The sequence below is a fragment of the Rhinatrema bivittatum genome, chromosome 2 (genome assembly GCF_901001135.1).
Source record: "Rhinatrema bivittatum chromosome 2, aRhiBiv1.1, whole genome shotgun sequence".
In the NCBI taxonomy this organism is placed as follows: Eukaryota; Metazoa; Chordata; class Amphibia; order Gymnophiona; family Rhinatrematidae; genus Rhinatrema; species Rhinatrema bivittatum.
The window spans coordinates 18,771,831-18,797,311 of NC_042616.1; the positions used below are offsets into that span (position 1 = coordinate 18,771,831).

The 25,481-nt window shown below is 47.2% G+C and overlaps 1 protein-coding gene across 1 annotated transcript; it reads right to left on the bottom strand.

Annotated features, from left to right (window-relative positions):
* Positions 1–343: 343 nt before the first annotated feature.
* LOC115083626 (oocyte zinc finger protein XlCOF6-like) lies at positions 344–25,481 on the bottom strand. Its single transcript, XM_029587546.1, has 2 exons — positions 25,427–25,481; positions 344–3,543 (listed from the first exon to the last, which is right to left on the bottom strand). The coding sequence occupies exons 1-2, from the start codon at positions 25,458–25,460 to the stop codon at positions 926–928; spliced, it is 2,652 nt and encodes an 883-aa protein (XP_029443406.1). The 5' UTR covers positions 25,461–25,481; the 3' UTR covers positions 344–925.

Below are 25,481 nucleotides of genomic sequence, written 5' to 3' on the forward strand. Positions count from 1 at the left end.
TAAACCAGGCTACCTTGTTGTGTCTCTCTGTATACAGGCCTTCGGACATCAATCAAAACATCACATCCGGCAACAAGATATGTAACTGTTTCCAGGTCTGTTCTGCAGAATCTGCATTTGTTCGTTTCACCAGTGTTTTCTATGCTGGCTGCAAACTACCTCGTCCATAGTCCACTCTTCTGACCTGCAGTTAGCAATCTCTCATCCTTAGGTCTGAAGTCACATTTCCTTAACCTCTGCTGGGTCAAATCTTGATCCATGTGGGATTGCTGAAGTAGCTCTTTGTATTTCATATTGTACTTATGCTTCTGCCAATTATCCTTCCTTGTTTGCTGGTCAATTCTTTAAAGAGTTTCTTCTCTTGTCTTGCTAATTCTGTAGCTTCTTTGCCTTCATGTACTGGTGGATCTTCACTCATTCCCTCCATTCGCTGGAATGATTTTTGGACTGAGAAGGATGCTTGCTTGCATTCATCCTGCTCTTCATAAGGAAATTTTTATTACAATCTCTTCATGAAAACAGTTCCTCTCCTGTGTGGATTTTCTGGTGCGATATTAACATATTTTACATAATGGAACTTTTTTCACATTCAGAATAGGAAAATGGTCTCTCACCATTGTGTATTTGTTGGTGACGCTTCAGCCATGCCTTCCAAAGGAAGCTTTTCCCACACACAGAGCATGTAAATGATTTGTTGCTTGTGTGGATTTTCTCATGTTGTAAGAGGTCTGTCTTTTTAATGACATTTTTTCCACATTTAGCACATAAGAATGGTCTCCTGCCTGTGTGGATGTACTGGTGAGATATTAGCAAATACTTACTAATGAAGCGTTTCTCACATTCAGAACATGAGAATGGTCTCTCACCAGTGTGTATCATTTGATGTCCTTTCAGTTTTGCCTTCTGAAGGAAACTTTTTCCACACTCAAGAGCATGTAAATGGTTTGATGCCTGTGTGGATTTTCACATGTCTTGAGAGGTATGTCTTCTTAATGAAACATTTTCCACATTTAGTACATGAAAATGGTCTCTCTCCTGTGTGGATTTTCTCATGTTGTGAGAGGCTTATCTTCCTAATGAAACATTTTCCACATGTAGTACATGAGAATGGTCTCTCCCCTGTGTGGATCCTCTGGTGCAAGACTAGTCTATACTTAGTAATGAAGCCTTTTCCACACTGAGTACATGTAAATGGTCTCTCTCCTGTGTGGGTTTTCTGATGTTGTGAGAGGCTTGTCTTCCTAATAAAACATTTTCCACATTTAGTACATGAGAATGGTCTCTCTCCTGTGTGGATTTTCTGGTGTTGTGAGAGGCATGTCTTCCTAATAAAACATTTTCCACATTTAGTACATGAGAATGGTCTCTCTCCTGTGTGGATTTTCTGATGTTGTGAGAGGTGTGTCTTCCTAATAAAACATTTTCCACATTTAGTACATGAGAATGGTCTCTCTCGTAAGTGGATTTTCTGATGAGATATTAGCATATACTTGGTAATGAAGCTTTTCTCACACTCAGTACATGTAAATGGTCTCTCTCCCATGTGGATTTTCTGGTGCAAGGTTAGTATCTTCTTACTAATGAAGCTTTTCCCACACTCATTACATGAGAATGGCCTCTCTCCTGTGTGGATTTTCTGGTGTTGTGAGAGGCTTGCCTGCGTAGTGAAACTTTTACTGCATTCAGTACATGAGAAATTTTTTTCTCCTGTGTGGGTTTTCTGGTGTTGTGAGAGGCTTGTCTTCCTAATAAAACATTTTCCACATTTAGTACATGAGAATGGTCTCTCTCCTGTGTGGATTTTCTGGTGTTGTGAGAGGCATGTCTTCCTAATAAAACATTTTCCACATTTAGTACATGAGAATGGTCTCTCTCCTGTGTGGATTTTCTGATGTTGTGAGAGCTGTGTCTTCCTAATAAAACATTTTCCACATTTAGTACATGAGAATGGTCTCTCTCCTGTGTGGATTTTCTGGTGTTGTGAGAGGCATGTCTTCCTAATAAAACATTTCCCACATTTAGTACATGAGAATGGTCTCTCTCCTGTGTGGATTTTCTGATGTTGTGAGAGGTGTGCCTTCGTAATAAAACATTTTCCACATTTAGTACATGAGAATGGTCTCTCTCGTAAGTGGATTTTCTGATGAGATATTAGCAAATACTTAGTAATGAAGCTTTTCCCACATTCAGTACATGTAAATGATCTCTCTCCTGTGTGGATTTTCTGGTGTACATTTAGTTGATACTTAGTCATGAAGCTTTTCCCACATTCAGTACATGTAAATGATCTCTCTCCTGTGTGGATTTTCTGGTGTACATTTAGTTGATACTTAGTCATGAAGCTTTTCCCACATTCAGTACATGTAAATGGTCTCTCTCCTGTGTGGATTTTCTGGTGTACAATTAGTTGATACTTAGTCATGAAGCTTTTCCCACATTCGGTACATGTAAATGGTCTCTCTCCTGTGTGGATTTTCTGGTGTACAATTAGTTGATACTTAGTCATGAAGCTTTTCCCACATTCAGTACATGTAAATGGTCTCTCTCCTGTGTGGATTTTCTGGTGTACAATTAGTTGATACTTAGTCATGAAGCTTTTCCCACATTCGGTACATGTAAATGGTCTCTCTCCTGTGTGGATTTTCTGGTGTACAATTAGTTGATACTTAGTCATGAAGCTTTTCCCACATTCGGTACATGTAAATGGTCTCTCTCCTGTGTGGATTTTCTGGTGTACAATTAGTTGATACTTAGTCATGAAGCTTTTCCCACATTCGGTACATGTAAATGGTCTCTCTCCTGTGTGGATTTTCTGGTGTACAATTAGTTGATACTTAGTCATGAAGCTTTTCCCACATTCAGTACATGTAAATGGTCTTTCCCCTGTGCAGATTTTCTGATGTGATATGAGCATATGCTTATTAAAAAAGATTTTTGTACATTGAAAACATGAGAATGGCCTCTCTCTATTGTGTATTGGTTTATGTTGTCTTAGAGCATCCTTGCTCATGAAGCTTTTCCTGCATTCAGTGCATGGAAAGGGTTTCTCTCTTCTGTGTAGTCTTAGGGGGATATTTAGATTGTTCCTCTGAATGATACTTTTCTCATATTTATTGCATAGAAATGTTAGTTTGATTATGGGGGAGTTTTGGTGCAATTGTAAATGCAATTTCTTACAAAAGCTTTTTCCACAGGAGTCACAAAGAAACAATTTCTTCCCTTTTCCCTCCATCTGTTGGAGGTCAGAAGTCATTAGATCATGGTTATTACTCTGGCAGGTTCTCTCTGCACATAAGTGTCGCTGACACTCAGGGGTGACTGTGCTCTCCCTCTCACACTCAGTGACTCCATCCCGTGAGTCTCCTGCAGAGTAGCTCAGTTTCTTGTCCAATTCCTGCAGACTACTCTTTGTGTTCCCCTTCGCTGTCCCCTGGGAAACATTCTCGCAGGCAGTTCCTGATTCTCTTGGGATCAGTCCTACTTCCACAGGATATTCTGTATCATTATTCTCCTCCTTTATATTCTGTGTGATCTCATCACTTGCTGGTGAAAAAAGAAAAAAATTAACCAAGTATTAGTGACCAGATAAATGTTTGTGATCCTATAATCATTGCTCTGGAATTGTCACAAAGTTTAAAAATGAGAAGATGGAGAGAATAAGAGATAAAGATGTCATGAATGTAGGTGAACTTGTTGGAAACAGAGCAGGTTTTCCATAGAGAAAAAGATAGAAGAGAGAGAGAGATAGAGGGGGATAGGATAAGCTTGGAGGAGAAATTAGTTGATGTGCCCCGATAGGATGTGAGTTACCATAAAGGGCCAAGGATGAGATTGCTACTTCCAGCTGAGAGGAAGATCAGAAGAGAGGATACAAGAGAAGTGGAGATATGATAACAGTGACCAGGTGAGAAGCTCTGAGGATGAGAAGTGATGGCTGAAGGACAGGAGGAGAAAGTTGAAGAGCAGTGGAAAGGGCAGAAGATAGAACAATTGGGATGATGGAGAATATAGAGAAAGGGGACTGTGCATGTGATGTTCCTAATGGAGCTTTAAGAACCAAAGAGAAGAGAAAAATGGAGAAATTACTTACCTGATAATTTCCTTTTCCTTAGTGTAGACAGATGGACTCAGGACCAACGGGTATAGTGTACTCCTGATAGCAACTGGAGACGGATCAGATTTCAATCTGACGTCAGCCCTAGTACATATACCCCTGCAGGAAGTGCAGCTCTTCAGTATTCTCCTCAAAAAGCATTGTGGTTTTATGTGTGACTGACTAATTTGAATAACTTGATTAACTTAACCTAGTACATATACCCCTGCAGGAAGTGCAGCAGATCAGTATTCTTCCTTGCAAAGCAGTATGGATATATGTGTGATTGATTAACTTAATGAGTTTAACTCTGATAATTTAGGTGCAACGTTAAAATTTGATTAATTTTGATTATTTGAACTGGTTGATTGGCTATAGCTAGAGACCGTCAGTATCTTCAACCGGAAAGCATCGACACCCGGCAGGGTGGATGCCCTATGTAAGGAAAAACATGGCTTACCTTGATTTGATGAACAACCATGTATAACGGCAGCCGAGGGTGGGCTGCTGAGTCCATCTGTCTACACTAAGGAAAAGGAAATTATCAGGTAAGTAACTTCTCCATTTCCTAGCGTGTAGCAGATGGACTCAGGACCAATGGGATGTATAAAAGCTACTCCCGAACTGGGTGGGAGGCTGCCCGAGGTCCGATTAGGATAGCTCTTGCAAATGCTGTGTCCTCCCGTGCCTGAACATCCAGACGGTAAAATCTGGAGAAGGTATGGATGGAGGACCAAGTTGCCGCTCTGCAGATCTCGGCAGGCGACAGTAATCTAGTTTCTGCCCAGGAGACCGCCTGGGCTCTGGTAGAGTGGGCCTTGACCTGTAGAGGTGGTGGTTTTCCCGCTTCTACATAGGCCGCCTTGATGACTTCTTTGATCCAGCGGGCAATGGTTGCCCGTGAGGCCGCTTCCCCTTGCTTCTTCCCACTGTGAAGGACGAACAGATGGTCCGTCTTTCGTACTGGTTCCAACATTTCCAGGTATCTGGATAGCAATCTGCCGATGTCGAGATGGCGCAGGGATCGACCTTCTTCCGACTTCTTCAAACCTTCCATGGTTGGTAATGATATGGTTTGGTTGAGGTGGAAGTGTGAGACTATTTTGGGTAGGAAGGAGGGAACCGTGTGTAGATGGATGATCCCTGGGGTGATTCTGAGGAATGGATCACGGCAGGACAGTACTTGTAGCTCTGAGATGCGGCGGGCCGAGCATATGGCCAGCAAGAACACCATCTTAAGGGTTAGTAGACGGAGAGATAGGCTTCGGAGAGGTCTGAAGGCAGATCCCGCTAGGAATTCCAAAACTAGGTTGAGGTTCCATAGGGGCACTGGCCACTTCAGGAGGGGGGCGAATGTGTTTGACTCCTTTCAGGAAGCGTGAAACATCTGGGTGCTTGGCAATGCTGTTGCCCTCGCTCCTGGGTCCGTAGCATGACAGGGCTGCCACCTGAACCTTGATTGAGTTGAGGGACAGTCCCTTCTGAAGTCCATTCTGCAAGAACTCCAAGATTATGGGAACTTTAGCGGAATGTGGTTTGGTGTCGTGATCTTCTCACCAGGCTTCAAATACTCTCCAGATCCTTATGTACGTTAGAGATGTGGAGAACTTGCATGCTCGGAGGAGGGTATCTATTACTGACCCCGAGTATCCCCTCTTCCTCAGTCGGGCCCTCTCAATGGCCAGACCGTAAGAGAGGATTGAGCTGGGTCCTCGTGGAGGATGGGGCCTTGTTGTAGTAGGTCCCTGTGTGGAGGCAGGGGTAGAGGATCCCCTGCCAGTAGTCTTCTCATGTCTTCGTACCAGGGTCTTCTTGGCCAGTCCGGGGCCACCAGAAGGACTAGACCTCTGTGTCGCCGAATCTTGTGAATGATTGCTCCCAGCAGGGGCCATGGGGGGGAAGGTGTATAGCAGGGTCCCCGGTGGCCAGCTCTGTTCCAGGGCGTCGATCCCTTGTGACTGTGGGTCTCGCCTGCAACTGAAGTATCTGAGTACTTGACTGTTGGATCTGTTCGCCAGTAGGTCCATTTCCGGAGTCCCCCACCGATCCACTATCATCTTGAAGGCTGTGGAGAACAGCTTCCATTCTCCCGGGTTTAGGCTTTCTCTGCTGAGGAAGTCTGCTGTGGTGTTGTCTTTCCCGGCGATGTGGACGGCGGAGATGTCCTGGAGATTTGCTTCCGCCCAGGACATCAGGGGGGCCATTTCTAAGGATACCTGTTGGCTTCTGGTTCTGCCCTGTCGGTTGATGTATGCCACCGTGGTGGCGTTGTCCGACATCACTCTAACCGCTTTGTTTCAAAGTCTGTGGGCAAATCGCAGGCAGGCTAGCCTGACTGCCCGTGCCTCTAGTCGGTTGATGTTCCACCCCGACTCTTCTTTGTTCCACCGCCCTTGGGCGGTTAGCTCTTCGCAGTGTGCTCCCCATCCGCTTAGGCTGGCATCTGTGGTGAGCAGGGTCCAGGTTGGGGAGGATATTCTTGATCCCCGGCTCATGTGGTTGGACCGTAGCCACCACCGTAGCTGGGTCCGCACTCTGGTCGGTAGAGGTAGATGTAAGGTGTAGTTCTGTGATCGTGGACTCCACCGAGATAGGAGAGAGCATTGCAAAGGTCTCATGTGAGCTCACGCCCATGGTACCACTTCCAATGTGGATGCCATTAGACCGAGGACTTGTAGATAATCCCAAGCTGTGGGCCAGGTGGCGCTCAGCAGGGTCTGGAGTCTGTTCCGCAGCTTTGATCTCCTCATGGGGGTCAGGCTGACCTTGTCCTCCTTGGTGTCGAATTGGACTCCTAGGTATTTCAGCGACTGCGATGGCTGTAGTGAGCTCTTGTTCGTGTTGACTACCCATCCTAGGCTTTCCAGTAGAGTTATGACTCTGTTGGTTGCTCGGTGGCTCTCCTCCAGTGACTTCGCCCTGATCAGCCAATCGTCTAGGTAGGGATGGATGAGGATTCATTCCTTCCTGAGTGTCGCCGCTACCACTACTATTACCTTGGTAAAGGTCCGCGGTGCAGTGGCTAACCCGAAGGGTAGTGCCCGGAATTGGAAGTATTGGTTCAGGACCTTGAAGCGTAAGTAGCGCTGGTGTTCCTGATGGATGGGGATGTGCAAGTAGGCCTCTGACAGGTCCAGGGATGTGAGGAACTTTCCTGGCTGTTTTGCACGTATGACTGACCGCAGGGTTTCCATGCGAAATCTTGGGACCTTTAGGTGTCGGTTGACTGACTTGAGGTCCAGGATGGGCCTGAAGATGCCCTCTTTCTTGGGTACAATGAAGTAAATGGAGTCATGTCCAGAATTTATCTCCCGTGAAGGCACTGGGGTTATGGCCTGTAGGGTGAGGAGTCTGGTCAGCGTAGCCTCCACCGCCGTCCTTTTGCGGGGGTCGTGGCAGGGAGATTCCACGAACTTGTCCGGAGGGATTCGAAGGAAGTCTAGGTAGTACCCTTCTCGGATGATGGCTAGGACCCACTTGTCCGAAGTTATCTCAACCCATCTGCGGTAGAATAGGGTTAGTCTGCCCTTGGATGGGTCGGCTGATTCTCATTGTGGGGTGCGGCTGGGACCTGAACCCGAGCCGGTTTCCCTCTTGCTGTGCCTGTTCTGAAAGGACTGGTTTCTGGCCGGAGGACGAGGTGCTTGGTAGGTATTCCTGTAAGGGTTGAAGCGCTGTGAGCTTGTGCCTCAGGACGGCCTGGGAAAAGGGCGCTGGTTTCTCTTTGACTTGTCTTCTGGCAGATGAGGTAATGGAGAGTCGCCCCATTTGTTAGCCAATTTCTCCAGTTCGCTGCCGAACAGGAGGGAACCTTTGAAGGGCATTCTTGTAAGGCGTGTCTTGGAGGATGCGTCGGCTGATCAATTTCGTAGCCAGAGTTGTCTCCTGGCTGCCACTGAGGATGACACTCCCCTGGCTGCTGGGCGTACCAGATCGGAGGCAGCGTCCGTGAGGAAGGAGAGAGCTGATTCCATGTCTTCTCCCGGGGTGTCGTTCCTGGCTTGAGATAAACAGGAACGTGTCACCACGGTGCAGCAGGTCGCAATTTGAAGGGACATAGCTGCTACCTCAAAGGCTTGTTTCAGTATGGCTTCCAGGCGCCGATCATGTGCGTCCTTGAGGGCCGCCCCTCCCTCCACTGGTATGGTGGAGGGCCGCCCCTCCCTCCACTGGTATGGCGACTGCGCAAACTATGGCGTCCACTTTGGGGCACGCTAACAGCTCCTTGGTCGCTGGGTCCAGGGGGTACATGGTGGATAAGGCTCAACCCCCTTTGAATGAGGACTCTGGCGCATTCCACTCCAGGTCGATTAGCTGTTGCGCCACCTGTAGGAGGGGAAAATGGTGGGCCGTCTGTCGGAGGCCCTCTAGCAGGGGGTTCATTCTAGGTTCCCCCAGGGTGCCTTGGGCCGGGATAGCGAGCTCTGATAGGCATTGAGATACCAGGTCCGGAAGGTCCTCCTTTGCGAAGAAGCGTCTCATGGTTCGATGCGGCCCTGTCCCCGAGGGAAGTTCTCCCTCCTCGAGGGGCTCGACTTCTTCCTCGGAGTAATCTGTTTCCCCGTATACGGGGCTTCTGGGAGGTGGGAGCCTGTGCCTAGGCCTCGAGGGTCCTGGGGCATGAGGGTCTTCCGGTGGGTATGGGTCTGCTCGGTACTCAGACTGCATCCTGACAAAGGCGTGGATCCCTTTGAATAATTCCACCCAGGAGAGCGAAGCAGGTTCTAAGTTGAGGGGTGCCAGGTCTCTGGGGGTCCCCGTCTGAGGGATGGTCTCAGTGGGGCCTGCTAGGTCCGGGGTGTTTCCTGAGGAGCTAGCACTTAATCTTGGGTGAGACTGGCCGTGGGCTCTTCACATTGGGCACATAGGGCGTCTGCTTCCTCGCTCTGTGCGGCTCTGAGGTTGCATGCAGAGCAGAGGCCTAGAGCCATTATGCCTGACTCTGGAGGTGCCGCTTCTGCGGACGCGTGGACTCTTGAGCGATCCACTGTGTCGGATATCTGTGTGCGCCGATGCGCTCCCAGCTGAAGATGTGCACTTAGTAGTGTGCGTGAGGCTTAAGCGTGGAGGATTCCTAATATGTGCCCAAATATCGGCGCCTATAATATGCGCCCAATTATCGGCGCCTATAATACGCGCAATACGCGCCCATTACTTGAGTGCTTAGCTTTATTTGAGCTCTCGAGCGGGCGGAAGGCGGCGAACAAAGACAAGATGGCGACGGCGAGCAGGCAAGCAAGATGGCGACCTCCACGTGGGCAGACCCTGCTAATCCTCGATCCTTGGAGTCCAGTAAATAAAGGATGTACGCCTTACCTTGTCTTCGCCGCTTCCCGGTTGCGGGGTGAGAGGGTGATTACCTTCACCGCCGCGCTCGAGGATGTGCGCCCGCCGCCTCTAAGCCGCGCCCGAACTCGTCTCGCTCGGGGGCTAAGTCCTCGCCGCGAACAGCTCCGGACCGAGGCTGCCTCTAAGCCACGCCCGAGCCCTTCTCACTCGGGGGCTAGGTCCCTGCCGCGAATCGGCCACCGGACCGAGGCTCTTACCTCCGAGGGACCACGGAAATCACCTCGGGAAACTCGACTGGGGGAGGGACCCGAGGGCAGGAGAGCGGGGCTCATCTTCAGGTAGGATATTTCTTTAAATTTGTTTGGTAGAACGCTCAGCGAGCGTGAGATAGCTCCTAACTGCTTTGGAGACGGAAAATACTGATCTGCTGCACTTCCTGCAGTGGTATATGTACTAGGTGCTGACGTCAGATTGAAATCTGATCCGTCTCCAACTGCTAGCACGAGTACACTATCCCCATTGGTCCTGAGTCTATCTGCTACACGCTAGGAAATGATCCTCTGGAGTCCACAATATGTAGCCGAGCTGCGAACCTCCCTACTATCAAGCCAAATACCAGGTGCTCTCTGTGTCCTCCAGGAGTCCATAAGTGAGACAGCTAGAGGTATGCAGACAAGCTGCAACCTCCCCAGTGTATTTGTGCATGGTAAATATGTCACAGGGGTAATGAACATTATAGAGGAATCTCAGGCCTCTTCTATTCTGCTGTTCATATTCTGCTCTGTATCTGGGCTTGTGGGATCTGTAGTCCTGGTTCTATTCCTGTAGGCTCAGTCTGGGACCAGAGGGAGTGCTGAAAGCAGAACCTTCATCTGCAGGTGGTAAGTTGGACTTGCTGGGAAACAGCACTATATCGAGGAAAAAAATTGTTGGAGGATTTAACTATTATATATTGACTGTTTATACTGTGTGCAAGTTTTCAGATTATAATCTGTTTGCCATTGTTAGAATTGTGAATTTGCAAAGGGTACTTACATGATATGAAACGGTGAAAGTACTCATTCGTGGGGAACAAGCCACTGGTTTGATTCCAACCGTCCGGATGTGCAGGACAAAAAAATTCATTTCGATTCATTAATTCATTTCGTTGGGACTCAAGTTTGTTTCATTAGATTCAAAACGAAAAAAAAAAAAAATATTTGTTTATTTGTTCATTGGTTTTCTTTAAAGTCAACGGATGAAACATTGCAATCCGTTTTGGGCTCCAGAATAGTGGTTTTCTTATCAATTCTCTTGAAACTTGTGGGAAGAAATCAAAGGAAGGTGAACAGAACTGTAAGGTACTTAGATTGTGGCAAAGTGGCACCAAAAGTGGCATAAATAGCCTAAGGCTCTGCAGAGGGGGTACCAGCATTGCCAGGAGTTCTCCAAGGCACCAGGAGAGCAGCAACGAAGCAAAAAGAGGAAGGAAGAACACTGCAAGGTGCAAAAAGAGGACCCCAGCAATAGTGACATGAACCCTTGATGGCATCACGAGAGGCAGAGTGGCACCAAAAGTGGCATCAGCACCCTAAGGCACCATGAAGGGGGAATGAGGCAGAAAATGTGGCAGAAACAACCCCAAGCCTCTGTTAAATGGGCCAAGCAGCACAATTTATTTATTTTTTTATTTTATTTATTTTATTTTTAATTTTTATATACCGGAATTCCTGTATGCAATACAAATCAATCCGGTTTACAAGTAACAAAAAGGTTGCCCTGGTCTGGGAGGTTAGACCAGGGTTTTTTACATAGAACATTGAACAATAACAATCAACCAATGAACATTATTACAAGGAACAGTGAAATATCAATAATATTTAACAAATAATAAATAACCTTGTTCGTGTTTTGAATAGTATGTGTGTGTTCCCCTTTTTACAATGGACTTTAGTAGCGTATATCGACTGCAACGGTTATATAATATGTCCTCTGTTAAATGACTGTTAAGTAGGCAATTTTAAATAGTTAAATGAGAGGTGCAAAGCTCTCATTTAACTATGCTCCTTTGCTGCTTTGCAGCTCTGGGGGAGCTGCTTTGCACCTCTCATTTAAATGAGAGGTGCAAAGCACTCTCTCATTTAAATGAGAGCTGCTTTGCACCTCTCATTTAAATGAGAGGTGCAAAGCAGCTCCCCCAGAGCCTGACTTCAGTGCCGGGAAAAATAGTGGAAACTATTCTCAAGATCAAAATCGTAGAGCATATAGAAAGTCATGATTTAATGGAACACATTCAATATGGATTTACCCAAGGGAAGTCTTGCCTAACAAATCTGCTTCATTTTTTTGAAGGGGTTAATAAACATGTGGATAAAGGTGAATCGGTAGATGTAGTGTATTTGGATTTTCAGAAGGCGTTTGACAAAGTCTCTCATGAGAGGCTTCTACGAAAACTAAAAAGTCATGAGATAGGAGGCGATGTCCTTTTGTTGATTACAAACTGGTTAAAAGATAGGAAACAGAGTAGGATTAAATGGTCAATTTTCCAGTGGAAAAGGGTAAACAGTGGAGTGCCTCAGGGATCTGTACTTGGACTGGTGCTTTTCAATATCTACCTTATAAATGGGCTCTGACCGACGGCCCGCAAATGCGCAGTAGAGACCAGCTCTACCGCGCATGTGCGGGCGAGCACGTCGATCTGAGCCAGCGTCAGAAAAAAAATGGCGGCGCCCAGTGGCAGCAGCGGGCGGCGACGGCGGGCGGCGGTAGCGGCGGCGGTAGCGGGCGGCGGTAGCGAGCGGCGGCGACGGCGGTAGCGGGCGGCGGTAGCGGCCAGTAGCGAGGGAGGGAGAAGAGAGAGAGAGGGAGGGACGGACTGAGTGGGAGGGAGGGACGGAGAGAGAGAGTGGGAGGGAGGGACTGAGTGGGAGGGAGGGATTGAGTGAGGGAGTGGGACTGAGAGGGAGGGAGTGAGTGGGACTGAGTGAGAGGGAGAGGGGGGACTGAGTGAGAGGGAGTGGGACTGAGGGAGGGAGTGGGACTGGGAGAGAGAGGGAGGCAGTGGGACTGAGGGAGAGTGAGTGGGACTGAGTGAGTGAGAGAGGGGGGAGGGAGGGACTGAGTGGGAGGGAGGGATTGAGTGAGGGGGAGGGACTGAGTGAGAGGGAGGGGGGACTGAGTGAGAGGGAGTGAGTGGGACTGAGGGAGGGAGTGGGACTGAGGGAGAGAGAGGGAGGGAGGGAGTGGGACTGAGGGAGAGGACGGAGGGAGTGGGGACTGAGTGAGAGTGAGTGGGACTGAGTGAGAGGGAGGGAGAGAAGGGGGAGGGAGTGAGTGAGACTGAGTGGGAGGGAGGGACTGGGGGGGAGGGACTGAGTGAGAGGGAGGGGGGACTGAGTGAGAGGGAGTGAGTGGGACTGAGGGAGGGAGTGGGACTGAGGGAGAGAGAGGGAGGGAGGGAGTGGGACTGAGGGAGAGGACGGAGGGAGTGGGGACTGAGTGAGAGTGAGTGGGACTGAGTGAGTGAGAGGGAGGGAGAGAGGGGGGAGGGAGTGAGACTGAGCGGGAGGGAGGGACTGAGTGAGAGGAGAGGGAGGGTGGGGAGGAGTGGGTGAGGGAGGGGAGGGAGGTAGGGGGTGGTGAAGAGTGAGGGGAGAGAGAATGAGGGGGAGGTGAGAGACAGAGGGATGTAGCCCGTTTTAACGGGCTTAACGGCTTGTATATATATAAATGATCTGGAAAGGAATACGACGAGTGAGGTTATTAAATTTGTGGATGATACAAAAATATTCAGAATACTTCAATCACAAGCAGACTGTGATACATTACAGGAGGACCTTGCAAGACTGGAAGATTGGGCATCCAAATGGCAGATGAAATTTAATGTGGACAAGTGCAAGGTGTTGCATATAGGGAAAAATAACCTTTGCTGTAGTTACACGATGTTAGGTTCCATATTAGGAGCTACCACCCAGGAAAAAGATCTAGGCATCATAGTGGATAATACTTTAAAATTGTCGGCTCAGTGTGCTGCAGCAGTCAAAAAAGCAAACAGAATGTTAGGAATTATTAGGAAGGGAATGGTTAATAGAACGGAAAATGTCATAATGCCTCTATATCGCTCCATGGTGAGACCACACCTTGAATATTGTATACAATTCTGGTCGCCGCATCTCAAAAAAGATATAGTTGGGATGGAGAAGGTACAGAGAAGGGCAACCAAAGTAATAAAGGGGATGGAACAGCTTCCCTATGAGGAAAGGCTGAAGAGGTTAGGGCTGTTCAGCTTGGAGAAGAGACGATGAGGGGGGATATGATAGAGGTCTTTAAGATCATGAGAGGTCTTGAACGAGTAGATGTGACTCGGTTAGTTACACTCTCGAATAATAGGACAAGGGGGCATTCCATGAAGTTAGCAAGTAGCACATTTAAGACTAATCGGAGAAAATTCTTTTTCACTCAATGCACAATAAAGCTCTGGAATTTGTTGCCAGAGGATGTGGTTAGTGCAGTTGGGTTCAAAAAAGGTTTGGATAAGTTCTTGGAGGAGAAGTCCATTAACAGCTATTAATCAAGTTTACTTAGGGAAGAGCCACTGCTATTAATTGCATCAGTAGCATGGGATCTTCGTGTTTGGGTAATTGCCAGGTTTGGCCTCTGTTGGAAACAGGATGCTGGGCTTGATGGACCCTTGGTCTGACCCAGCATGGCAATTTCTTATGTTCTTAGATATATTTAAACCATATAGATTAAGTAGGTTAGTGGAGAGTCATACACCCAACTAATATTATCAACCACCCATTGTAATGGAAAAGGTCTCCCCCCATCTCTCCTTGAGAGCTTCAGGAAAGGCAAAGCCTCAGATTTATCTTGATTTTAATGGAGACCCGAGAAGACACCGAAGTCCTGGAATATCAATAACAGAGAATCTAACAATCGCCTTGGATCTGTTAAAAATACCAATATGTCATCAGCAAAGGCTGCATATTTAAACAATACAGACTGTAGGCGCTTCCCTTTCACCTCCTTAGTGGATTGAATAACTAGTAACAAAGGCTTGAGATTCAGAAGAAAGAGTAAGGGAGAACGGGGGCATCCCTGATGCATACCCCTGGTGATAGAAAAAACAGCATACATAGCTCGGAACCATCCAACAAACTATTCAGGCAAACCAAACTGTTGCAAAACCACAAATAAGAATGGCCACGAAATCCGGTCGAAGAACTTCTCCGCCTCTAAAGATAGAACAACCCCAGAAATTCCCCCGACGTTTAGCCAAGTGGAGAACGTTAAACAACCACCAGGTATTAAAGGTGAGAACCTGCCCTTTAATGAAACCTATCTGTTCCCTGTACAACAGGGAGGGGCAGAACAGACTCCAAACGAAGCTGCAGCACCTTAGCTAAGATCTTCACGTTGGAATTAAGGAAGGAGATAGGCCTATAAGACCCACGCTCCGAGGGATCAAGCCCGGGTTTGAAAATGAGAGACATAGTGACATCAGCAAGAGTCCCCAGCCCAGGATCCGGGTTCCCAGCAATATTAAACACAGGTACTAAAAAGGGAGCAATCTCTAGCAAGTATTGTTTGAAAAACATCAATAGAATAGCCATCCAGGCCCGGACACTTATTTATTTATTTATTTAAATAATTTATATACCGGAGGTTCCTGTATAATATACATATCACCCCGGTTCACAAAGAACAGTAACTATCGCTACAAATAGCGGTTTACATAGAACAGAATAAAAAAGAAGTTTTACATTGAACAAGAACTAAGTAAACAAGATTTTACATTGAAGTCACTTACCTCTAGGCAACAACTTAATCACATTCTGTACCTCAAGGGAGGTAATGGGAGCCATCAACATATTCTTCTGGGCTGCTGAAACTTGCGGGAGCCCTAAAGGCTCCAAAAACTGAATAATTTCTACAGGGGAAGCCGGAGCCGAGTCAGTATATAATTTAGAAAAATATTGCAAAAAAGCTTGCTCTATATTCATAGGGTAAAGTTAAGGGTAGACCTTGATCCCCTTTAATACATAAAATAGCAGATTTCCCTACCCGTTTCGAACTGCCCATGCCAGAAAGGTCCTATCCCCATTCCCATGCTGATAAAATGTAAGTTTCATCAATTTATTAGCTGATACTGAACATTTATGCTTTGCTTTACAAAACGTAAGTTTTAAATATCAAAATCTATGGTGCCATTATTACGCCTGCTATAAAGTAGGTTGAAGAGTCTTTTTTTTATTGCAAAAGGGATTGTGGATTGTAATGTCTTTATTTGCCATTATTGAAGCACGATGTGTATTTGTCTTTTTTTTTGTTTATGTACCTTGAAAATTTTGTTAAATAAAAAGTTCTAAAAAAAAAAAAAAAAGTTAAAAAAAAACAACAACAACAACATCATCATCATCAAGCATTGTGAGTTCCTGAGCAGGACATTGGGTTTCCTGTGCAGGTGGTCATGTCTTTGCTGGTACTGCTCAGGGATCCTGGGGAGCAGGTAGTAAGCACACCATGCAGCTCCACTCTGCACGCAGCTCCCAGAAACATGCAGCTCTCAGCCTATTGAGCTTACATGCGGCTTCCGCCACCATGCAGGCTCCTGCCCAAGGGGAGTTATGGGACATGACAAGTGATGCACATCACGTGGAGAGTCGTGCACGCAGGTCTCCAGAGCTTGCCTGTGTTCCAGATGCATCTCCAGAAGGGAAGGCAATTTGGAACTAGGTGCTACAGTGGCTGCACACAAGACTGCTCTGAGGACATCGGGGCATGCTATGGATGTTTTTGCGTTAGCTGCCATTTTGGGGAAAGTAGCAGCAGCAGCAGGAGGTTTCTGCAGGAGCCGGAGATTCCTCACCTCCTTTATCACCAGCTGTGCAGGTCTCCGGGGAGGGGCAGAGAGCCTCCGAGTTGAAGTAGGACAGGCTGGGGGAGGATTCAAATGATTCCTTTGCCTTTTCTTCAGATTTCATCTTGCTCTTGCACAAGGCTTCTTTGGCCAGGAAAGCAGATAAGAGGTCTCATTCCCAGGATTGCCCTAAGGATGATTCTGGTTCGATAAAAAGGTCTAAAGTCTCCATGAAGAAGAAGTCGGCTAGTGTCGGGGGGATTCTGGGAAAGTTGACTCGCCCGGATAATTCCAGGGAGGACTCTGATGAGTCAGAAGTTTTAGAGGCTTCACCGGATGACTCTCCTAGGGCAGTGTGTGCTCCGGACTTGTCTGGGCTGGATAATGGTCCAGAGTAGGTGCCGATGGCTGAAGGGGCAATCATAAGGTGGTACAACATTTCCATAAAGAAGAACTGTGGCCGTTGATTCCACATGTTCTTAAGGAGCTGAATATCAGAATTCCACAGGAAGAGGCAGACCAGGAAGGAGCAGACCCCGTTATGTTTGGTTTTAGAAGTCCAGCAAAGGCTTTTCCTTTTCACAAGTCAGTGAGGAAATTGGTGTTCAGGGAGTGGGACCATTCCTGAGACCGGCCTGAAGATTGGTAGAGCTATGGCTAAACTATATCCACTGCCTAAAGAGACACTCAAGCTTTTTACGCTTCCAAAGATGAACACTTCAATGGTGGCGATGACTAAGAGGACCGCCATTCCGGTAGCTGGCTTAGCTGCGCTGAAAGATGTTCAGGACCAGAAATTGGAAGTCCATCTCAAGAGAATTTTTGAGGTTTTGGCTTTAGGCATACACGCTGCAGTTTGCAGTAGCTTAATGCAAAGAACTTATTTGCGTCAGGTCCAACACTTGCAAGCAAAGGAGCCTATCCAGGCTTCTGCAAAGTGGTTGGAGGCAGTGATGGCATATGTGGTGGATGCCCTATATGACCTAATTGGAAAGTCTTCCAGGTTTATGATGTCAGCGATGTTGGCCTGGAGACTGCTTTGGTCCAAGTCAAAATAAGGAGCCCTCCTGTTCAAGGCCAAATTCCTGTTTGGAGAGGACTTGCAGCAAGTGGTAAAGCATCTCCGAGAGTCCAAAGGGCATCAGTTGCCAGAAGACAGACCGAAGGGTGGAAGAAGATCCTTTCCCAGCCGTTCCCCATTTTCAGAATAATAATAATAGGAGATTTCACCAAAATAAAGCCTCTTTGGGGACCCCCAATGACAGGGTTCGGGTAGAATGCAGTCTTGGGGGCAGCTCTTTCAAGGTGGATGGAAACCAACCCGGGACAACCTTCTCAGGGAACTGGAAGAGCCAAGTCACAATGAAGTGAGGTCGGTGCACTCTTTCAGCCATTGGGGGTCATTTGACTTTTTTTTTTTACAAGAAGTAGATCAGAGACAGCTACACATTACAATTTGCTCATCCGCTTCAAGAAGCCTACATCATCTCTCTATGTGCCCTGCATGCCAAGAAGGTGGTAGTACAAGGGACTGTGGACCACTTGCAGAATCTGTTCCATTTATTTTCTGGTACCCAAAAAGGGAACCTTCAGACCGATTTTGGATTTAAAAAAGGTCAATGCGGCCCGCAAGATACCCCAGTTTTGGATGGAGACTCTGCACTGTGACATAGTGGCAAAGGAGAGTTTCTGGCATCCCTAGACTTGATGGAGATACATCTATATATAGTGATCAGAATGTAACACCAGCAGTTTCTCTAATTCATGATTCTGGGGAAGCACTTTCAGTTTTACGCCCTTCCTTTCGAGTTGGCGACTGCTCCATGTACTTTCACCAAGGTAACGATGGTGGTGGTAGCAGCAGCAGGACTCAGAAGGGAAGGAGTACTGGTGCACCCATATCTGGACAACTGGCTCATTCAAGCAAAGTCGGCAGATCTGTCAGTAGTCTGTGCAGGAGGTCCTCGAGAGGTTGAGGTCTCCGAGCTGGATGGTTAATTTGGCAAAGAGCCAAATCACACCATCTCAATCCCTGGAGTACCTGGGGGCTTGCTTCGGCACTTGAATGGGGAAGGTGTTTCTCACGGAGGACAGGATGTTGAAACTTCAGTCTTAGATTCGTTACCTTTTGGGACTTTTGGTACCCAAAGTTTGGGGCTATTTACAGGTCCTGGGTTCTATAGCATCCACCCTGAAACTGGTTCCTTGGGCATTTCTTCATATATGACTTCTTCATAGTCTATTGTCTCCAGTTGAAATCATTTGTTGGAGGAGTTTCATTTACAATTCTGCTTAGGGGGGATGCCAGGATAATGTTTCGTGGTAGCTTGGTCAGGCTTATCTGAGTTGAGGAGTGCAGATAGAATGGGTGATAGTGACCACCAATGCCATCTTCACTGGCAAATGGTGTGCCAAGGTCAGTGGCACAAGGCCAGTGGTCGAAGGAGGATGCATCATGGTCTATCAATCAGTCAGAGATAAGGGTGGTAGATTTCATGTTGCTTGCCTTTCTGCAACAGTTATGAGGTCAGCCAGAACAGGTTCTGTCAGACAATGTAATTATATGTATTTATCTGATCTTCCTTTTCCTTCTTACTCCATGTTCTATCTTTCCTTGTTACATGTAACTGCTTTTTCTGCACTATTGTTCAAGTTTTAAGTTTATTTTGCACTCCTGTTTCTTGTGAACCAGCATGATGGGACTATCGTCTTGAACGTTGGTATATAAAAAACTTAAATAAATAAATAAAATAAAATAAAATAAAACAATGCAACAACGGTGACTTATATCAACAGGCAGGGAGGAGCCAAGAGTAGGACAGTGGCTCAGGAAGCCGAGGAGTTGGAACAGCATCTGTCACTCCTATCAGCAAGTTCATTGCTGATATAGAAAACATCCAGCTGGATTTTCTTAGCCAAAGGTGGCTAGACCCTGCAGAGTAGGATCTATCAGAAGAAGCAATGTGTCTCATTAGGAACAGATAGGGAATGTCCCTCATGAACTTAATAGCATCATGGCAGAATGCCAAGGTGACACATTTTTATAGGTGAGAACACTGGGCAGAAGGCATCAATGCTCTAGTGCTTCCATGGCCCAGGGGAATTCTGCTTTATGTGTTTCTTCCATAGCTGCTAGTGGGCAAGGTGCTTTGGTGGATAGAACAACATTTTGAGCAGGTAATTCTGGTGGCCCTGGAGTGGCCACATTGTCCTTGGTACATGGATCTGGTCAACATGGCAGAGGACGGTTCTCTAAGGTTCTATCACCTATCAAGGCTTCTTCACCTGATATTTCTGGATTAGATGGCTCAGTTACGTCTCAAGGATGGCTTTTGAGAGGAAACGTCCGAGATAGAAAGGTTATTCCGAGAAAGTTATCTCCACCTTACTACAGGCTAGAAGACCAGCTACATCCTTGGCCTATTTGAGAATTTGGAGAGTTTTCGAGTCTTTGTGTTGTTGGCAAGCAGTATGGCCAATTCATGCTTTGGTTTTACATATTTTACCCTTTCTGCAAGAGGGGATGGCAAAAGGACTAGCCTTTAACTACCTTCAAATGCAAGTGGCAGCTTTGGACTGTCTTTGAGGTAAAGTACAGGGAATGCCCCTGGCAGTGCACCCGGATATAATTCTCTTTCTTCAGGGGTGGGACATTTGCAACCTCTAGTGCGGTGGACATGCCCATCATGGAATCTTAATTTGGTTCTGAGGCATGTGTGAACCTCCATTTGAAACTCTGCACAGGGCGACTATAAAGGATTTAAACCTGAAGGTGGTTTTTCCGGTGGCAGTGTGTTTGGCTAGGAGGATTTCTGAACTTCAGATATTATTGTATAAAGATCCTTTTCTGTTGCGGTCCCAACCGCTTCCCTTCTGCTGGGGCCCAAGCCCGCCTACCTCCGCTTCAGGGATCACCGCATTCCGCCCGCTCCGGACCCCGGGGGCTTCTCTCACTCCACGTGGCGGCCGCCATTACGTGCCTGCTTCTCGTCAGCCTCACGCGCGAGGACGTCCCTCTTGAGCGCCCAGCTCCCGGAAGCCTGGCCCCGCCCGCGCTGCTGACATCACGCCTAAGTCCCGATATAACCGGCGCTCAAACTCTCTCTCTTCGCCTTGCAACGAGGTTCACAACTCCGTAGTTGTTCTTAGTTGTGTTCCTGGTGATCTTCACGTTGTCTGCTTCCGACTCCGGTTTGCCCCTGACTCCGCTTCAGCCTGCTGCCTGCCTCCGACTCCGGTTTGCCTCTGACTCCGCTTCAGCCTGCTGCCTGCCTCCGACTCCGGTTTGCCTCTGACTCCGCTTCAGCCTGTTGCCTGCCTCCGACTCCGGTTTGCTTCTGACTTCCGCTTCAGCCTGCAGCCAGCCTCTGACTCCGGCCTGCTTCCGACTCCGCTTCAGCCTACAGCCAGCCTCTGACTCCGGCCTGCTTCCGACTCCGCTTCAGCCTACAGCCAGCCTCTGACTCCGGCCTGCTTCCGACTCCGCTTCAGCCTACAGCCTGCTTCAGCCTCCGGTTTGCTCCAGACTCCGCTGCCGCCCGCTGCCCTGCCTTCAGCCGGCCCTCGGCCCTGTGCAGCCGGTCCCCTGCCTTCCGGGAACCTTGGACTTCCTTTCTCCTCACTCTGGTCCCAGCCTACGCCTATCTCAGCCTCTGGACTTTCTTTCTCATTTCCAAGTCCCGAGGACCCGGGACCCTACGGGCTCCTCCCGGGGGGTTCCTGGGTGAACTCCTCCGGCTTGTGGCTCCGCCTCCCGGCCTACCCTGCCTCCCTAGGTAGGTCGGCCCAAGGGTCCACTATCTCTCCAGCAGTGTCCAACTGCAACACTTTTCTACAGATTTCAGACTCCGGGGTTTCATTTGGCACAGAACCCCTCTTTCTCCTGAAGATTGTTTTTGAGTTCCATATTTATCAAATGGTGGAGTTTGCAGCCTTTCTAGATTTGGATTCATCTGCGGACATTCATCTGAAGGACATTTGGATGCTAGATAGATTGTGGGCTTTGTTGAGGTATTTCAAGGTTAATAATAGGTTCCGTCTGTCAGATCACCTCTGTGTTTTGGAATGGTCCGAAGAAAGGATGTAAGATGTCTAAGGCTATGATTGCCCATTGCCTAAAAGAAGCTTTTGCCTCAGCTTACATTTGTAAGGGTCGCCTCATACCAGACGTTTTGTGGGCTCACTCGACTTGCTCACAGGTGACCTCCTGGGTCAAGTATCAACCGGTGTCCCCGCAAGAGATTTGTCAGGCTACTTGAGCTTTATCTTGCTACTGGGTGGAATTATATGGGCTTCTGTTGAAACAGGGAATACGTATCCCTGTCAGATTTGGCTAACCATGCACCTGGCTGATCTACCTGGCTCCCTCCCTACCTCTCCTAGCTCCTCTACCCTGGCAGCCCTGTCCCTCTCTAAGTTCTGAGTTCAATTCTAAGTTATCCTTACCAGGTTATCCTGATTTCCTCTTGATTCATCCCTTGTTATATGTAACTTTCTCAGGTTTGGTTTGATGAGACTTTTGTCCTGAATGTCGGTATAGTAAAAAGAAGTAAATAAATAAATAACTACATCTACGAGTAGCATCTGCTTTCAATAGATACCAACAGTCACGCGGTGCCTAGAGTGGCACGAAGGGCCCAAGGAGCGGTGCAGCAAGTGTGCAGAGCAATGGATAGGCAAGGCAAGAGCAAGAGATGAGGACCAGAGAGGAAGAATGGGATCAAAATCCCAAGGAGTGTTTCAGTGAGTTTGCAAAGTAACGGGGAGAGCCAGGGAACGTACTCTGGTGAAGGGCATGGGGCAAGAAGTTTGAGTGCAGCTGGAGCAGTGGAGAAAGCACCCCAAGGCAGGGCTTCCCAAACTATGGGTTGGGCAGCGCAAATGGGGGGGTCACAAAACCTTCAGATGGTGTCACAAGTGCCTCAAATGAAAGCGCTGTTAAGATGCTAGAAGCGGCACCCTTTACGGTGGAAGGCAGCGTGGGGCCTGCGAGCCAGCACACACTCACAGGCTCTGCAGGAGCCCCGCCATCACATGAGTTTCTGTGGTAACAGGAAGTCCTAGGCGAGAAGGAATTAGGAACACTGCAGAGCCTGAGAGCTTGCACTGCCTTACAGGCCCCATGCGGACTTTCATACTAAAGCTGCTGCTGCTTGGGATTAGCTGAGGAGATGCGAGAGAAGAGGCGGTGAGGCTGGGATGTGATTGAGGGGATAGACAGGAAAGTGAGGAGGGAACGAGAGATGGGGGTGCAGGGGTGACAGGATCAGAAGGGATTGGGGGGGGTGAGAGAGGATCAGCTGGGGGATGCAAAATAAGGTCGGAGGGGGCAAGCTGGAGAAGTAAGAGATGCTGGGGGGATGTAAGGGGTGATCAGCTGGTTAAGTGAAGGCAGAGAAAGAGGTCCACTGGAGGGGAAGAGGCGAAGGGAGGAGGTCCTCGGGATGGGATGGAGGCTGAGAAAGAGGAGGGTGGAGGTTGAGAGAAAGAATCAGCTGGGGTGTGGTAAGGGAGACGGTGGAGTGATTGTTGAAGGGGGACCACACCCCCTGCTAAATTTGTTTTGGTTATCCTCTGGGGGTCATGTGAATTTTCAAGTGTTAAAATAGGTCCCATCGGCTAAACGTTTGGGAAGCCCTTGCTCTTAAGGTTCCAAGATTGGCTCCGACTGGTAGCGGCAGCAATGTTGTTGTTAACTTTAAAAAAAAAAAATGAAAATCGTAGGAGCAGAGCAATACAGCGAGAAGGACCAGCCACAAGAGTCCCAAAGGTGTTTGCCAGTTCTTCCACATGCACAGAGCTGTGGCGTGAGTAGGCCCTATAATCTACCAAGATTGCCTTGGAGAAGTGGCAACAGAGTGGTGTTGGTTAATAATTTTTAAGAACTGGAATGGTAGGATCAGAGAACGCGGTGACTGCTTGCCTTTAAAGACTTCTTTCTGGCCTGACATGAGGAACGGTAAGGCCATGTTGGTTTTTCACAAAGTTGTTCTTTCTTTTTTTTGTTTTTTTAGAGATAGCACTAAAAAAAATGCTCTTTTGTGGTTGCAGAGGTAGTAAGGCAAATAGGTAACTAAAGAATTCTTAGGAGACACACAAAAATGCTTCAGCTTGGACAATAAATGGCTGAGGAGGCTCACGCGACAATGCCCACGTGGGAACTCCTGCACATGCTCAGTGGTGCTCAAAGTTTTAAAAGCTAAGAGACAAGAAACCGTTCAGTGCAGCCAGATGACATCACCCACCTGTAAAGGCTAATTCAGCCTGCTTATCGACGGAAAAACAGAGGGTAGGCTAAGCGGTCAGTTTTCCAAATGGAAAAAGATTGTTAGTGGGGTGCCCAGTGGGCTGTACTGGGACATGTGCTATACGCCTAAAAGATCTGGGGAAATGAACAAGTGAGATGAATACATTAGTAGATGACACAAAATCGTTCAGTAATTAAAATAGCAGCAAGTCGTGAAGAACTGCAGAAGAACCTGGTGAGACAGAAGCCTGGGCATCTAAATGGCAGATGCAATTTAATGTGGACAAGTGCAAACTAATGCACATAGGGAAATATGATCCCAACTACAGGTACAAGATGCTGGGTTTAGTGTTAGGAGTCAACACCCAGGAAAAGGACCTGGGGTACCTTATGGGCAATTTCTTAAAATCCTCGGCTCAGTGTGCTGCAGGACAAAGAGAATTCTTTGGAAAGAAATGAAGAATAAAACGGAGAATATCATAATATCCTTTCATAGATCCATGATGTGACCGCACCTTGAGCACTGGGTGCAGTTCTGGTCGCCCCCATCTGATAAAAGACATTGCAGAACCAGAAGCGGTAAAGAGATGGATAACAGAAATGAAAAAGGGGATAGAAAAGCTCCCTCGTGGAGAAAGGATAAACAGATCAGGGCACTTTACTTGGAAACGAGATGACTAAGAGGGAATACGATTGAAATGTATAAAACCGTGAGTGGGGCGGAACTGTAGACTTCTCCTGCACAGATTTTATGTTAAATATACCAGTAAAAGGTACAGCCCTAAGCAGTGAAGCACAGAGGAGCAATAATAAAGGCCACAGTATGAGTCGTTATTCTTAAGTAATGGATTGCATTTTGCTTAATATTAAATGTAGTATTTGCAAGGCAAAGACAATATGAAACAGAAGTTTCTAGAAACGGCTATTAAGAAGCTTTCTAGACCTCAGTGTACTGAAAAGTGGGATAAAGTCCAGGGATATGGGAGGCGTGGGCTGTAGCCAGCTTTATTCTAAGCTCATTTTAGATATTTGCATATTAAAGATAAGAACATTTGCATTAGCCACTTGTAGAAATGTTTTGCTTATGAAGTAGCTGGTTCATTGGTGTACGGATTAGAGGTGTCAAACTATTTAACCCTCTGTATCCATAAGCGATCCCGGAGAGACTGCTCTTGTTCATCTTGCATGCTAAACTTGTGGCAACTCTCCAGAAGATCTTATTTGCTTTTTTCATAAAAGACTTTTCTATGTCGTCGGTATTAAGAGTTACATTAATAGCCATCATCAGAATGGGTAAATAGGGAATGGTTTTTAACCCTGTCAAACACCACTAGGACTAGGGGGCACTCCATGAAAATAGCAACCTGCAGATTTAAAGCAAATTGCAGGAAGAATTTTTTCACCCGGTGCACAATCGAGCTATGGAATCTGTTGCCAGAGGACGTGGGTGGGGCAGCTTACCTAGTGGAGTTCAAAAGAGGATCGGACAAATTACTGAAGGAAAAGCCCAGCTATTAATCAGGTAGACTTGGGAAAGCCATCGCTTATACTTCAGACTGAGATACAAGAAATAATTCAACTCTTGGGGATCTGCCGGCTACTTGTGACCTAGAATGGCCACTGTCAGACACAGGATGCTGGGCTTGATGGACCTTGATCTGACCCCGCATGGCATTTCTTATGTTCTTAACTTTGTAGAAACTCTCCAGCAAGTGTCCTCATGTGAGATATCAAAATATATGTAAATCTGTTCTGAGGCTCCTTATCTCAGCAGAAACAGGGGATACATTTCAGACTGATTGGAAAGGACTTGTCTCAAGAGAAAAGACCAAAATAACCAATCTCAGGTACCAGGCCAGACCAGAACAATGTAGGAGCTGCAGTCAGGATAAAAGTCAGAAATGACCTTCAATAAATCAGTCCCAGGGTCTGCTAAACATGCAGATAATGCAATCCTTACCGAGGGAGCTCAGGATCTCATAATTCTCCTTCATCACCTCCCTGTAAAGCTCCTT

Excerpts from the sequence above, each read along its gene's own strand:
- LOC115083626 (XM_029587546.1), bottom strand. The coding sequence starts at position 25,460 with ATGAAGGAGAATTATGAGATCCTGAGCTCCCTCG. Across the intron at positions 3,544-25,426 it reads TGAGATCCTGAGCTCCCTCG|CAAGTGATGAGATCACACAG; the intron begins GTAAGGATTGCA and ends TTTTTTCACCAG.